Raw genomic sequence first — 13,330 nt, 5'->3', positions numbered from 1 at the left:
GCTAAAGGGAACCCCTTCCCAAAAAAAAAAAAAAAAAAAAAAAAAAGAAAGAGAAAATATCATGAAGCATGGTTTTAGGTGTCGTTGGTGAGTACTTGAGGCACATATTGCACTGTGTGTGATCTGTCATTTCCCTGCTGGCTTCTAACCCCTAGAACCCTTTTTTTTTTTTTTTTTTTTTAGCATTGTGTGCACAGCTGCTGCCTTCCTCTCTAGCTCACCCCTGCTACTTACTGTGAAACAGTCTACGTACTCTGGTTTCTGTGGCATTATCTCACAACTCAACTGTATTAACATTTCTTCTCACATACTTTTAAAGGTCTACTCAGGTCTACTCAGGTCTATTTCTGGGTTATCATCACTGCTGAGTTTTTATCCCATTAAAATATATTATAGGGAAACAAAAAACTCTATTTTAAAAAAGCTAGAAATTTTATCTAAAATATAAAATTAAACTCACCGAGTTAAAAAGAATTCTTAAATAAAAATAGAATATACTCTATTTTTATTTGAATGATTTTTACATGCATACACAATGTGTAATGATTATGCTCCATTGGTTTTCTCTTCTGCAACAGTCCACAATCTTCTCTTCACTTTCTTTCTTTCCTCTTTCCTATATTTCCTCAATTTTAAATCCTGTTCTGCATATCAGATTTTTATAGCTCTTGAATCACCTAATTTTAGTGATTTCTTACCACTCTAAATTTCAGTACTTTTTTTTTTTAATGTGGGGGAAACAGTCAATTCCAATGAAACCTCAAATGTCCATGGACATGAATGCTGTATTTTACCAGCAATAGCTCTCCCTCTGTTGCTCTGTTAACTCAATCTTGGTTAACTAAAGCTTGTTATTTAAAAAAACAAAAACAAAAAACTAGAAATAAAGACTTACATTGAGAAAAGCTGAGGAAGCCACTCTACCAGCTGCTATAATAAAATCCATAATGAGCATTGTGGCACCAGGCAAACCAAGTGAAAGAAACTGAGGTGAGCAGTGCTTGATGATTGTATTGACAATATCCTTGGAGTAAGGAAAGAAGAGGAAAAGGGATGATCACATATGTAATCTTGGGTATCACCAAATCAGTATCTTTAAAATAGATAGTATGTGCAATACAAAAACTAATAACTGTCTACTGACTGACTACTTGGAAAGACTAGTTTTAATTCTTCCAAATAATCCATGCTTAGAATATTCTGTTAAAGGAAAGTGAACTTAAAACACATTCGATTCACTAACATAAATAACAGAACATTTTTCCACATTGAATTTTATTTATTTCTATTTTGTGTGGATGAGAGCTTTGCCTGCATATCACATGTGTACAATGCCTGCAGAGGTCAGAAGAGGGCATCGGATCCTCTGGAACTGGAGTTACTGATGCTTGTTAGCTACGATGTGGGTGCTGAGAACAGAACCCAGGTCCTCCACAAGAGCGGCCAGTGCACTTAATAGATGAGTCATCTCCCCAGTCCTGTTTTTCCACATTAGAGAACAAGAAAGGTCCTTTGCTTCAAAGCAAATATTAGCCCTACATCTCATAAGACTAAACTGCACATCAGTTTCTCCAGCCCTATCGCTTCCGTGCGGTAACTCACATCCCTGACCCTACATGACCTGCTGTGTGGCAACTGGAGAGATACATTTTTTTAAGATAAATTAAAAGTTTTTTAATAATAGGCATCTAGCCTCAGAAATCTAGACCTAGGTACTTGTGCCATATAGCCTCAGTTGTCAACCTGACACACGTGGATAGAGGGAACCTCAATTGAGGAATTTCTTCCATTGGACTGGCCTGTGGCCAGACGTCTGTGGGACATTTTCTTGATTGTTGAGTGATGAGGGAGGGTCCAGCCTATTGTGGGTGTTGCCACCCCTGGGAAGGTGGCCCTGTGTTATATAAGAAAGCAGGTTGAGCATGGGCCAAGGGAGCAAGCCCATAAGCAGCATTCGTCCATGATCTGTGCTCCAGGTTCCTGTACTGAGTTCCTGCCTTGGCTTCCCTCAGTGATGAACTGTGACCTGAGAAATGTAAGATAAAATAAAACCTTTCCTCCCCAAGTTTGTTTTGTTCAGATAGAAAGCAAAATAGAACCATTCTTTTAAGGGAATATTCTTTTTTAAAATTTTATTTATTATTTTTATTTTATGTGTATGAGCTTGTAGAGATCAGAAGAGGGCGGTAGATCTCCTGGAACAGGAGTTATAGATGGTTGTTAACCACCATGTGGGTACTGAGAATTGAACCCAGATCCTCTGCAAGAGTAGCCAGTGCCCTTAACAGTTGAGTCATCTCTCCAGCCCCTGAGGGAATATTCTTAATATGCTCATTCATTCACTATGATTTTGGATTTGGCAGAAGGATGCAGTGTATTTGGTTGTAGTGGTCACTATGACTTAATTTAAAAAAATTTTAATTTATTATTTTTATGTGTATGAGTCTTTTGCTTGTATGTATGTAAGTGTACCACATGCATGTAATGCCCATAGAGGCCAGAAGAGGGTGTTGGATCCCTTGGAACTGGAGTTATGAATGTTTGTTAGCCACCATGTAGGTTCTGGGAATTGAACTTGGGTCCTCTGGTAGAACAGCCAGTGTAAGCCATCTCTCCAGTCTAAACTTAAAAAGTTTTTATTAGCCTACATTACTTATACATAATAGATTTCACTGACATTGTCATGTATGTATATAATGGGTTTGGATATTTGCGCCCCCCCCCCCATATTCCTTACTGTCATTCCCCACCTACTCCCAGTGATTTCCTTCCTCTTCTCAACCAATCTTCCCACTAAATATGACTTAGTTTACATGAAACCTGTATTTTCCTAGTCTAAAGTGTAATTTATTTAGTACATGTTTATAGGATTAGAATACTGTAATTATTTTTTAATTAATGCAAGGAGTTTTCTCATTGTTCAGAAATATAACTATCAGCTATTAATATTAATTTAGTGTCCTCCAATTAATTTGTGACATTTAGAAGACTGAAAGCTTACATACTTTTTAGTTTTCCATCCAAGATCAAGACCTTCTGAAATATGCATTCTAGAATCCTATTTATGACTATTCAGTGATCGTAAATGAGAACTGTCAAAAACGTCAATGCAATTATCATTCTGTCAATTGATGGTAGTAAGAAAATGTGAGGTAAATCTTAGAGTGGAAAATAAACTGTAAGTCATGATTGCTGCGTGACTAAGAGAGCAAATTCATATGGCTCATATATCTATTATTAAGAATCAATTTTAAAATGCCTAATAATAGGTAAAAGGCACATTAAGGAAAAATATTGTGAACCAAAACAGAGGATGGTTTTAATCTCTTCAAAAAGCAAGCCAGTTTGTATAACATGAACAACTAGTCTTTTAACTACAACAGCTCGTTTTCAACCATGTTCCAAGAATAAGAAGATCATAAAGTGGAAGTGAAGTATACATAAACCACTACAAAGGAAAGTTTTAATACTAGATCTTAAAAAGTAAGAGTTAAACAGAATTGAGAATACAGATTAAAATGATTTCTTAGTTTCCTTTCCTGTTCCTGTGATAAAACCTTTGACCAAAGTTGCTTTTTTAAGAAAGAAAGGGTTCGTTCAACTCCAGGTTATAGCTCATCGTGGCAGGGAAGTCACAGCCATAGAAACTTGAAGCAGCTGGTCACATTATGCCCACAGTCAGAAGAGAGCAATGACTGTATACATGCTGGTGCTCAGCCTCAGCTTGCTCTCTCCACTCTTACATAGACCAAGATCCTCTGTCTAGGAAACGCTGCCACCCATAGTGTCTTCCCACTTCAGTGAACGTAACCAAGATAACCTTTCACAGATATGCCTAGAGGCCCATCTTCTACATGATTTGATTTTTTTTTTGTCAAGTTGAGGATTAACACTAACCTTCACAGATGAAAAACAAACTTTTTAGAAGAACACATATTTACCTGATCAATATGAAGTAATCCACAATGCATTATATTGTAGAAATGTGTTAAAAAATCTCTATTTGGAGATACATCTTGTCTCCTCTTCATTGTATTACAAATCAGTTTATATGCATGTAATTTACCTTGTTTATATTTATCAGTCAACATGGTTGCCTAAAAATAAGTGATCAGTTTTAATATTCAAAACCAAATACTGTTAAATATTTAAACAATTGACTATAACAAGCAATGTATCCATTTTCACTTATTTCTACATTAGTCCAATTACTTTAATGAACTAGAAGTCATGACTACAGAAATTATTGTTATCTAAAACAAGTCAATGTATGTATGAATCAACTGTTTCACTTAGGAAAATGCACCAAACACCAAATAATATTTAAAAGAAATATCTAAAAGTAAATAAAATGTTCTATGACACAACTGTCTTTATTTCTCATTTAAATACAATGAAGACATACTCTTCTAAGAGTTGTGGGTAGAGCTCAGTGGTAAAGCACTTAACTAGTTATATGCAAAACCCTAGGTTAGATCCCTAACACATCAACATATCAAGGGGCAGGAAAAAGGAATAAAGAATAAAAGTAATAAAATGTTTTAAGCCAAAGAACATACTTTTCTTTAAAAAATTTTTTATTTATTAATTATACTTTATGTGTATGAATATTTTTGCCTGCATGTATGTAAGTGCACATGCAATGCCCACAGAGACCAGAGAGGGTGTCAGATACCTTGGAACTGGAGTTATAGATGGTTGTTAACTGTCACATGGGTCCTGGGAATCAAACCCAGGTTCTCCAGAAGAACAGCAAGTCTTCTTTACCACTGAGTCATCTCTCCAACCCCAATGACATACTTTTCTATAATTATTTTTGCTTATTAATATATAATATAATTTTGCTATGCCTAATACTCCTCTGTATGCAGTATCATTTCCTAAAGATACTGGTCAAAAACTAAGTGATCTAGATTATAAAATATTAAAACTTCTACCAAATGCTTTAGACTTATTTATTAAAGAAAAAATACACTAATGCTTTATATATCAAGCTTGCCTTAAAAAGCCAAGGTGTAAGAATTCTTAGTGGAGGAATCAAAACAGGTGGAGAAGGGGAGGTCATGTTATCCGTTGAAATGCCAAGATTATCTCTGATCTGTAATTTCCAAATAAAGGGTAACAAACATGTTAAAACTATTTTCTCTTTTAGTTTTTCTTTGTACCTTAAACAGAAGTCAAATCTACCATAACTAAATATTTTATTATGGCTAAATGACTTCACCATGATGAGCATTCATCATATCCAAAGTAAGGTCAGGGTTATGACAATGTTCTCAAAGGTCTCCTCTTCTTTTTTTTTTTCTTGTTATTGTTTTTTAAGGCAGTGTACCCTGCTGTGTAGCCTAGCATAGCTTCCATTTCATAATCCTTCTGCCTTAATCTTTCAAGTGCTGGAATTACAAGTGTGCACCACTGTACCTGGCCCTCTTCTAACTATTAATACATTTTCTTTCCTCTATTTTCTTTCTTACCTTGGCTAGATTCTGCCAAAGTTCACAGAGGTAATCAAAGACTTGAGCATGTATTTCAGGATCCATGATGGCATTAACATCTCCCAAAATGCCCAGCATTCTTCGCCACATAACAGTAGCAACATCGGCATGCCAACCAGTGAGTGTACCTCCTGCCATCACACTACAACATTCAGATGGAAACTCACTGATTTCTAGAGAAAAAATATGGTAACAGTGTCAGCATCCAAAAGAGCCCATGTACATTGTTAATCTGAAACACCTACAAAGGAGAACAAAGGAAAGGTGAATGAAGATAGCTCTTTTTCTGAGAATGTCAAAACCTTACCAGTTCATAATTCCCTATTTTGACAATAATTTTTAAAAAATATTTTTATTATCTTTTGTGTTTATGAGTGTATTGTGTGCATGTATTTAAGTACACCCATGTTGTGCAATGCTGGCAGAGGTCAGAAGGGTCAGATCCCGTGGAACTGGAGTTATGGATGGGTGTTAGCTGCCATGTGGATGCTGGGAATCAAACCTGGGTCCTTTGCAAGAGCAGTCAGTGCTCTTAACTGATGAGCCACCTCTCCAACCTCAACAATAATTTCTTATTGATTAAAGGCCTGAGCCACCACTCCTGCCTGTATTTGTATTTTTGTTGTTGTTGTTGTTTTGGTCTTTTTGATACAGGGTCTCCTGTCCTGGAACTCACTATGTAGACCAGGCTGGCCTTGAACTCACAGTTTTTTTTGGTATCTTTTTGAGACGGTCTCTCAATAACCCCAGCTGTCCTGGAATTCACTATGTAGACCAGGCTGGCCTTGAACTCATGAGATCCGCCTGCCTCTGCCTCCCGAGTGCTGGGATTAAAAGTTATTGAACTACCACTTACTGTGTAGATACCAGAGAAATATTAATGTTAAATAAAAATTAATAATTTAATACTAAACATTTATTACTAGTGTGAATGATATGTGTGTGAAAAGGAGTGGATATATACATGGCATGCAGCACATGTGTGTGTTTGTGTGTGTGTGTATGAAGGTTAGAGGACAGCTTCTGAGAGTCAGTGTTCTCCTTCCTTCATGAATTCTGGAGACTGAACTCAGGTTGTGGGGCTTCTGTGGCAAGTGCTATTACCCATGTTGCCAGCCCTGGAGAGAGAATTTTATATTTAATATCAACATCAATTTTACAAACATATACTCTCCCTTTTATCTATTAACTGACCATATCATTAAATAGAAAACCTTGGGCTAAAGGCAATTCCTATAGGAAGTCTTCATCATCTTATTTCCTTGTAATTATAGTGTCCAAATAGTAGTATGAAAGAGGTATTACAAAAATAAGAAAAAAATCATTTTTACTAAAATTGAACATAATTCTTCTTCTTTTGTGTGTGTGTGTGTGTGTGTGTGTGTGTGTGTGTGTGTGTGTGTGTGTGTCTTTTTGATCTACCTGTAGCCCCTGTAGCTGACCTGGAACTCACTACGTAGATCCAGGATGGCCTTGAACTCAGAGATCCTCCTGCCTCTGCCTCCCAAGAGCTGCAATTAAAGGCATGAGCCACCACGCCCGGCTCAATTATGCTTCTTTTATCATTAATGTTGACAAGATGATAAACAATAAATAACAGGTAAGTTTCAACTTAGTCTCATCTCTGCCACTAATCATGCAAACAAGTTAATGTAGGAACTTAAGGCTATACTTCCTTATCTATCAAATAGACGGTTTAGCTAAATATTATGTCTTCCTCCAGCTTAAAAAAATGTATTATTCAATATAGATAATTCATTGTTCATTGTACAGTAAATTATCAGGAAGTACAAACTGGACATGGTGGCTCATACTTGTAATCAGAGTACTCAGCAATGCTGAAACTGGAGGATTTCCATTGGTTCAAGGCCAGCCTGGGTTACAAAGTAAGTTCAAGGCCAGTTCAAACTACCAAGTGAGATTTTGTTTCAAAACAACAAAACAAAACAGATAATGCTGCTAAAGAGTTTGGGGACTAAAAAGGCATTTTGTGTATGTATGTGAATGTGTGTGCGGAAAACAGGGATATAAACTGGGAAAATGTTAATAGTTGGCAAAAGAGTTTATGTGAAGGATTTAAAGGTGTTAATTTTACTAGTCTTGTAACTTTTCAGTAATTTTGGATTTTTCTTCCAAATGGAGGAAAGCTATATAAAAACCAAAATCTTAAAGGTCAAATTGAGAAAAGAAAAGGTCATAATCCACCAATCAGAAAACTGGGGCTATGTAATTACACATTAAGGAAAGGAAAGGGGCCCTGAAAAAATTAGAGAAGTTAGACAGCTTTACATTTTGTCCTTTGGCCAGAGTAAATGTACTGCATTAACAATAAAAACTGACTTCTTCTGTGACTCATTATAAACATCTAATATTTATCATATTGTCCAAATATTTATCAGATGCTTTTATACTATGCAGGATTTTGATTACCTTCATTGAAAACAAATCAGCAAAAATTACTGACTTGAGAAATTATTTTACTAGAAGCTTGATTAACAAGAGATGATGATGCTTTTTCCTCTGAGTCAGCAAAACCTTCAAGTACAATATTAGAAAAGACAAATATGGTAACATACACCTACAATCCCATCATTTAGGCGGCTAAGGCAGGAGGTCTATGGGTTCAAGGCCAACCTGTGCTACAGTGTGAGACTCTATCCCCAAAAATAAAAAGGTAGAGAGATGGCTCAGCAGCTAAGAGAACTGACTGCTCTTGCAGAGGACCTGGGTTTGGTTCTCAGCATCCACATCCATCATAACTATCTATAACTCCACTTCCAGAGGCTCAGGTGCCTTCTTTGGCCTCTTCAGTCAATCCATGCTAAAGGTGCACTTACATACATGCAGGCAAAACAGTCATACACATAAAATAAATTAACTTTTTACAAAGTAAAAAGCTTGGCATGATAACATAAAATAAATGAATATTTTTAGAAAGTAAAAAGTGGGCATAGTGACAAATGCCTTTAAACCCAAATGCTGAGGAAGGGGGCAGATGGTTCTTGGCATGCTGGCACCTGGCTGAAGTAGCAAGTTCCAGGGTATAACCCCCCTCCCCCTTTTTTTTTTCCACAAAAAAGAATAACAATACCAAAGTGGAAATAGCCCATATCAATAAATGATAAATGCAATATAAAAATACTGTAATCATAACTACAAGACTATAAGCTCCTATGACAAAATGTAGAAAAATAAGAGCTATTCCATAAACAATGTTTTTAAGGACAAGAGAAACAACAAAAGACTTAGAAAAGTCAGGGTTTTTTATGATTTTTATTTTATATATATGAGTGTACTGTTTGCACGTATTTAAGTGCATCCATGTTGTGCAATGCCCATGGAGGTCAGAAGAGGGCATGAGATCACCTGGAACTAGAGTTATGGATGGTTGTTAGCTGCCATGTGGGTCCTGGGAATTAAACCTGGGTCCTCTGCAAGAGCAGTCAGTGCTCTTAACTTCTGAACCATTTCTCCAGCCTCAAGAAAAGTCAAATATTTATAATAATCATACAAAATCAAGTTGAGGGGCTGGAGAGATGGCTCAGCGGTTAAAAATACTGACTGTTCTTGCAAAGGACCTGGGTTTGAATCCCAGCACCCACATGGCAGCTAACAACTATCCAGTAACTCCAGTTCCAGGGAATCCGACAGCCTCTTCTATCCTCTGCGGGCATTGCACGACACGGGCGCACTTACCTACACGCAGGCAATACACGCATACACATAAAATAAAAATAATAAATAAAATATTTAAAAGCAAACAAACAAAAAAACCAAAATCAAGTTGAAAATGACTTAAGTTCTCCTGACCCTAGTACTCTAAAAGAAATAGCAAATATCTAATTGCAAATATTGCCTAGATCATCTGGTGTCTGAAGAACAGAGTGGTGGAGCTTCTCATCAAGCTGCAGATCCTTCTGCTCCATGTGATCTATATTCAGTGTAGAAGGGAAAGGGGTCTGTGACCTGGATCCAAGCACTGAGTGGACTGGGGAAGCACTTTCTGAACCTGTAACGATAATTTCACAAAATTAATGTGAAGAATTATTCAATATTCTACCTAAGACAAAGTATTTCAAATCCCAATAAACACAAATTTAAAATATCAAGAGATAACACAGGTTATATGCTAGCCATGGATGTCAACAAAAATCACAGTATTGTACAAGTTTTTATGTCTTAGGAGTACCTTATGTACTCCTCGTGGTAATAATACAGAATCAAAAATAGATGTACTTGGTGACAGTGGTAATACTGATTCCCATTCTTGGCCTAGCTATAGAAACTCTGATGCCCACTGCTAGTCTATTTCTCTTACTTTAGACTGGTAGAGGTCAAGAGTTAAGGGACTGCAGCTCTATATAGTACTGATCAATAGTGGTTTACAGTACTTTACAGTAGTTCCTAGCCTCCATTCACCTCTATACCCACCCTTTCCTATGAATACAGTCTCATAAAACAGCAAAAATATCTAAAAATGTAATTTGATCATATCACTTCCTCATTTAAAATACTCAAAAGACAGATTATGCCTATGATCCCTGCACTAAGAAGTTCAGTCAGGAGGATCAGGAGCTCAAGGTCATCCTCAGCTACATGGCCAATTCAAATAGGCCAGCCTGTGCTACATGAAACCTTGTCTCCAAAATATGCACAAACAGGATCAGTGAGATGGTTCAGCCAGGTAAAGCTACTTGCTACCAAGCCTGACAAGCTGAGTTTGATCCCTGGAACCCACATGGTGGAAGGAGAGAACTAACTCCCAAATGTTGTCCTCTGACCTTGATACTCATGTTGTGGCATGTGCACCATAGCTAACATATGCACGTATACACACACACACACACACACACACACACACACACACACAACATAAATGTTAAAAAGCACAAAGAAAAAGTCAAACAAAAATAACCAATCAACCAAAAATCATCTAAAGAGCTGGGCATGGTGGTACAGGCCTGTGATACTGGTACTGGGGAGGTTAAAGCACGTCATTCCTTAGTTTGAGGCCAGACTGGGCTATTGTGTGAGAGCCTGGCTCAAAACCAAAACCAAAAACACAAAACAAAACCTCTTCCAAGTCTCCTCACCGATCTCAGCACAAGTCCCATTTTCCTAGTATTCAGGTCTCCTTATAATTACCTCTTTACAATCCACCTACAACTGTTGTGTTCTAGCCAAATAAAGTAAACCACTTATATTTATTAAAATGTATCATACTGAGGCTGGAGAGATGGCTCAGCAGTTAAGAGCACCAGGTCCTCTCGCAGAAGACCCAGGTTCAATTCCCAGTACCCATATGCGACTAACAATGGTCAGTAACTCCTGTTCCAGGGAATCCAACTCCCTCTTCTGACCTCTGCAGGTGTAGCATGACACAGGTACACTGACATACATGCAGGCAATACACTCATACAAATAAAATAAAACTAATAATTTTTTAAATATGTCTTACTCTGGGCCTTTTCCAAGGTTCTTCTTGCATAGAATCCTACTGAAATTCTACTCATTTTTCAGGTCTCGGCTTAGACACTGTCTTCTAAGAAGCCTTCTCCTGACCTTGCCAATTTTGAATATGAGGTCTCGGCTCCACCACTATCACACTGACTTATTTTTGTCTACTAAGTGTGAAATACCCAACATTAGATCACAAACTCTTTAAGAACAGAGAGACTACTTGTTATATGCTGTTACACTGCTAGTGCCTACCATGATGCTTGGCACAAAGCAAATACTCTAATTAATTTAATCAATGTGCAGCATAAATTACGACTATATTTAGGATAACTGATGGTCACTGTAGTAGAGTGCCCACTATTACTAAACAAGTAGCTACAATATCTGAACTTCCTATTTCAAACATCTTTCTAGTAGAGAAATCAATGTTCTAGACTCAATAATTTCATATTTCTGCCATTTTATTACTTCTGTACAATAAAGCAAAAATCAATTCAAGTTATATATCTGTGTTAACTTTCCAAAAGTGTACTTATACCAATTATGCCATTTTTAAAAGCAGCTCAAGAAGTGCCTTAAAAAGTACACATAAGGGGCTGGAGAGATGGCCCAGTGGTTAAGACCTCTGACTGCTCTTGCAAAGGACTCAGGTTCGATTCCTAGCACCTACATGGAGACTACGAATCATCCTTAATTCCAGTTGCAGGGGAATCCAAAGTCCCCTTCTGACTTCCGCAGCATTGCATGACACAGGTGCACTCACATATATGCAGGCAATACACTCATATACATAAAGGAAAAAAAAGTACATATAAAACATGGATCACATGCCATAATAATTACACAATCAGTAATATTATAATGATATATCTAAATAATATGACCCCATGTAGTCTCAGTTACGATACATATAGTGGTAAGGTTCTTTGAGATATGATGAAACACAGCTAGATAAACCTAAGCCTATACCTTAAGCCTATACAAGCACCAACATACTAAAGGCACATTGAAAATAATCTTAATTTTCCAAAAACTTTAAATACATGCCAAAAGAGACATCAAGTTCTTTGAAATATAAATCTAATTATTTTATCTCTGTGTATTGTTCTAGTCCATAAAAAGAAATACATTAAAAAATGTTTATGAGGGCTGGAAAGATGGCTTAGTGGTGAAGAATTTATATTGCTCTTCTAGAGGACCAGAGTTTGATTCTGATTATCCATGTCAGGTGGCTCATAACTGCCTGTAGCACCAGTATCAGTGTTCTAACACATGTGGCCTCCTCAAGCAGGTGTACTCACATGTACATACTTACACACAGACACACACATGCACATGATTAAAAATAAAACTTGGTAGCACACGCATTTAGTCTTAGCACTTGCGAAGAAGAGGCAAGTGGATCTCTGTGAGAGGGAGGCCAATCTGGTCTACTAGAGTCCAGGTCAACTGGGGCTTACAGGGAAACCCTGTCTCAAAACAAACAAAAGATTGGCACTTCCAGGGCTGGAGAGATGGCTCAGCAGTTAAGAACACTGGTTGTTCTTGCAGAAGACCTGGGTTCGAATCCCAGCACCCACATGGCAGCTAAGAGCTGTCCATAGCTCCAGTCCCAGGGGATCTGACAGCCTCTTCTGACCTCTGCGGGCATTGCATGACACGGGTGCACTTACCTATATGCAGGCAATACACACATACACATAAAAATAATAAATAAAATTTAAAAAAAAGATTGGCATTCCCAGTGTCAGGGGTGGTAGCACACACCTTTAATTCCTGCACATGAGAGGCAGAGGCAGGTGGAGGTCAAACTGGCCTACATAATAAGTTACAGGCCAGCTGAGGCTACAGAAAGAGCCTCTCAAACAAACAAACAAACAAAACAAAACAAAACAAACCCACTTGTCAATAAAGTAATGAAATAACAGAATTAGAATCAGTCATTCATTCAATACAGTAAAAATAGGTTATGTACATATTAAAAATTCTTAGAATTATCACAAAAACATATTTTTAAAAAAGCAAAACCAAGTTGATAAAGATCTGCATTGCTTTGCATTTTTAACTACAGGGAACAATGCTGCTAGGGTTTTTTAAAGGGGTGTGATGGCTAACCTTTTAAAAAACATTTTTAGTACTCAAGAATTTCATATAAAGTATCTTGACTATATTCAGACCTCCCTCCCTGACTTCATATCTTTTATTATTATCTTTTTTTTTTTACATACAACTGCCCAAGGCAAGCACCTACAAATGGTCATATGATAAATGTTTGTAAGATTATGCAGTAGTCTTTCAGAATGGCTCTACTATTTTGCATTCCTACTAGCAATATATGAGATTTCTGACTGCTCTATTGCCATTTCAACACCTTG

At 37.1% G+C, this 13,330-nt stretch overlaps 1 protein-coding gene across 12 annotated transcripts in view; it reads right to left on the bottom strand.

The window, feature by feature from the left end:
• Window positions 1-13,330, bottom strand: part of Ralgapa1 (Ral GTPase activating protein catalytic alpha subunit 1) — a 276,016-nt gene that overhangs the window by 134,724 nt on the left and 127,962 nt on the right. For all 12 annotated transcript variants that reach the window (XM_029563450.1, XM_029563452.1, XM_029563451.1 and 9 more), the window contains 5 exons: window positions 9,352-9,504; window positions 5,475-5,668; window positions 5,000-5,098; window positions 3,942-4,097; window positions 896-1,024 (listed from right to left, as the gene is read on the bottom strand). In XM_029563450.1, the coding sequence (XP_029419310.1) occupies window positions 896-1,024; window positions 3,942-4,097; window positions 5,000-5,098; window positions 5,475-5,668; window positions 9,352-9,504 (731 nt within the window). The remainder of the gene's footprint in view (window positions 1-895; window positions 1,025-3,941; window positions 4,098-4,999; window positions 5,099-5,474; window positions 5,669-9,351; window positions 9,505-13,330) is intronic.

This window comes from Nannospalax galili, unplaced genomic scaffold (assembly GCF_000622305.1).
Source record: "Nannospalax galili isolate Female #2095 unplaced genomic scaffold, S.galili_v1.0 scaffold816, whole genome shotgun sequence".
Taxonomy (NCBI): domain Eukaryota; kingdom Metazoa; phylum Chordata; class Mammalia; order Rodentia; family Spalacidae; genus Nannospalax; species Nannospalax galili.
This window is presented reverse-complemented; position numbering and strand designations above follow the sequence as displayed.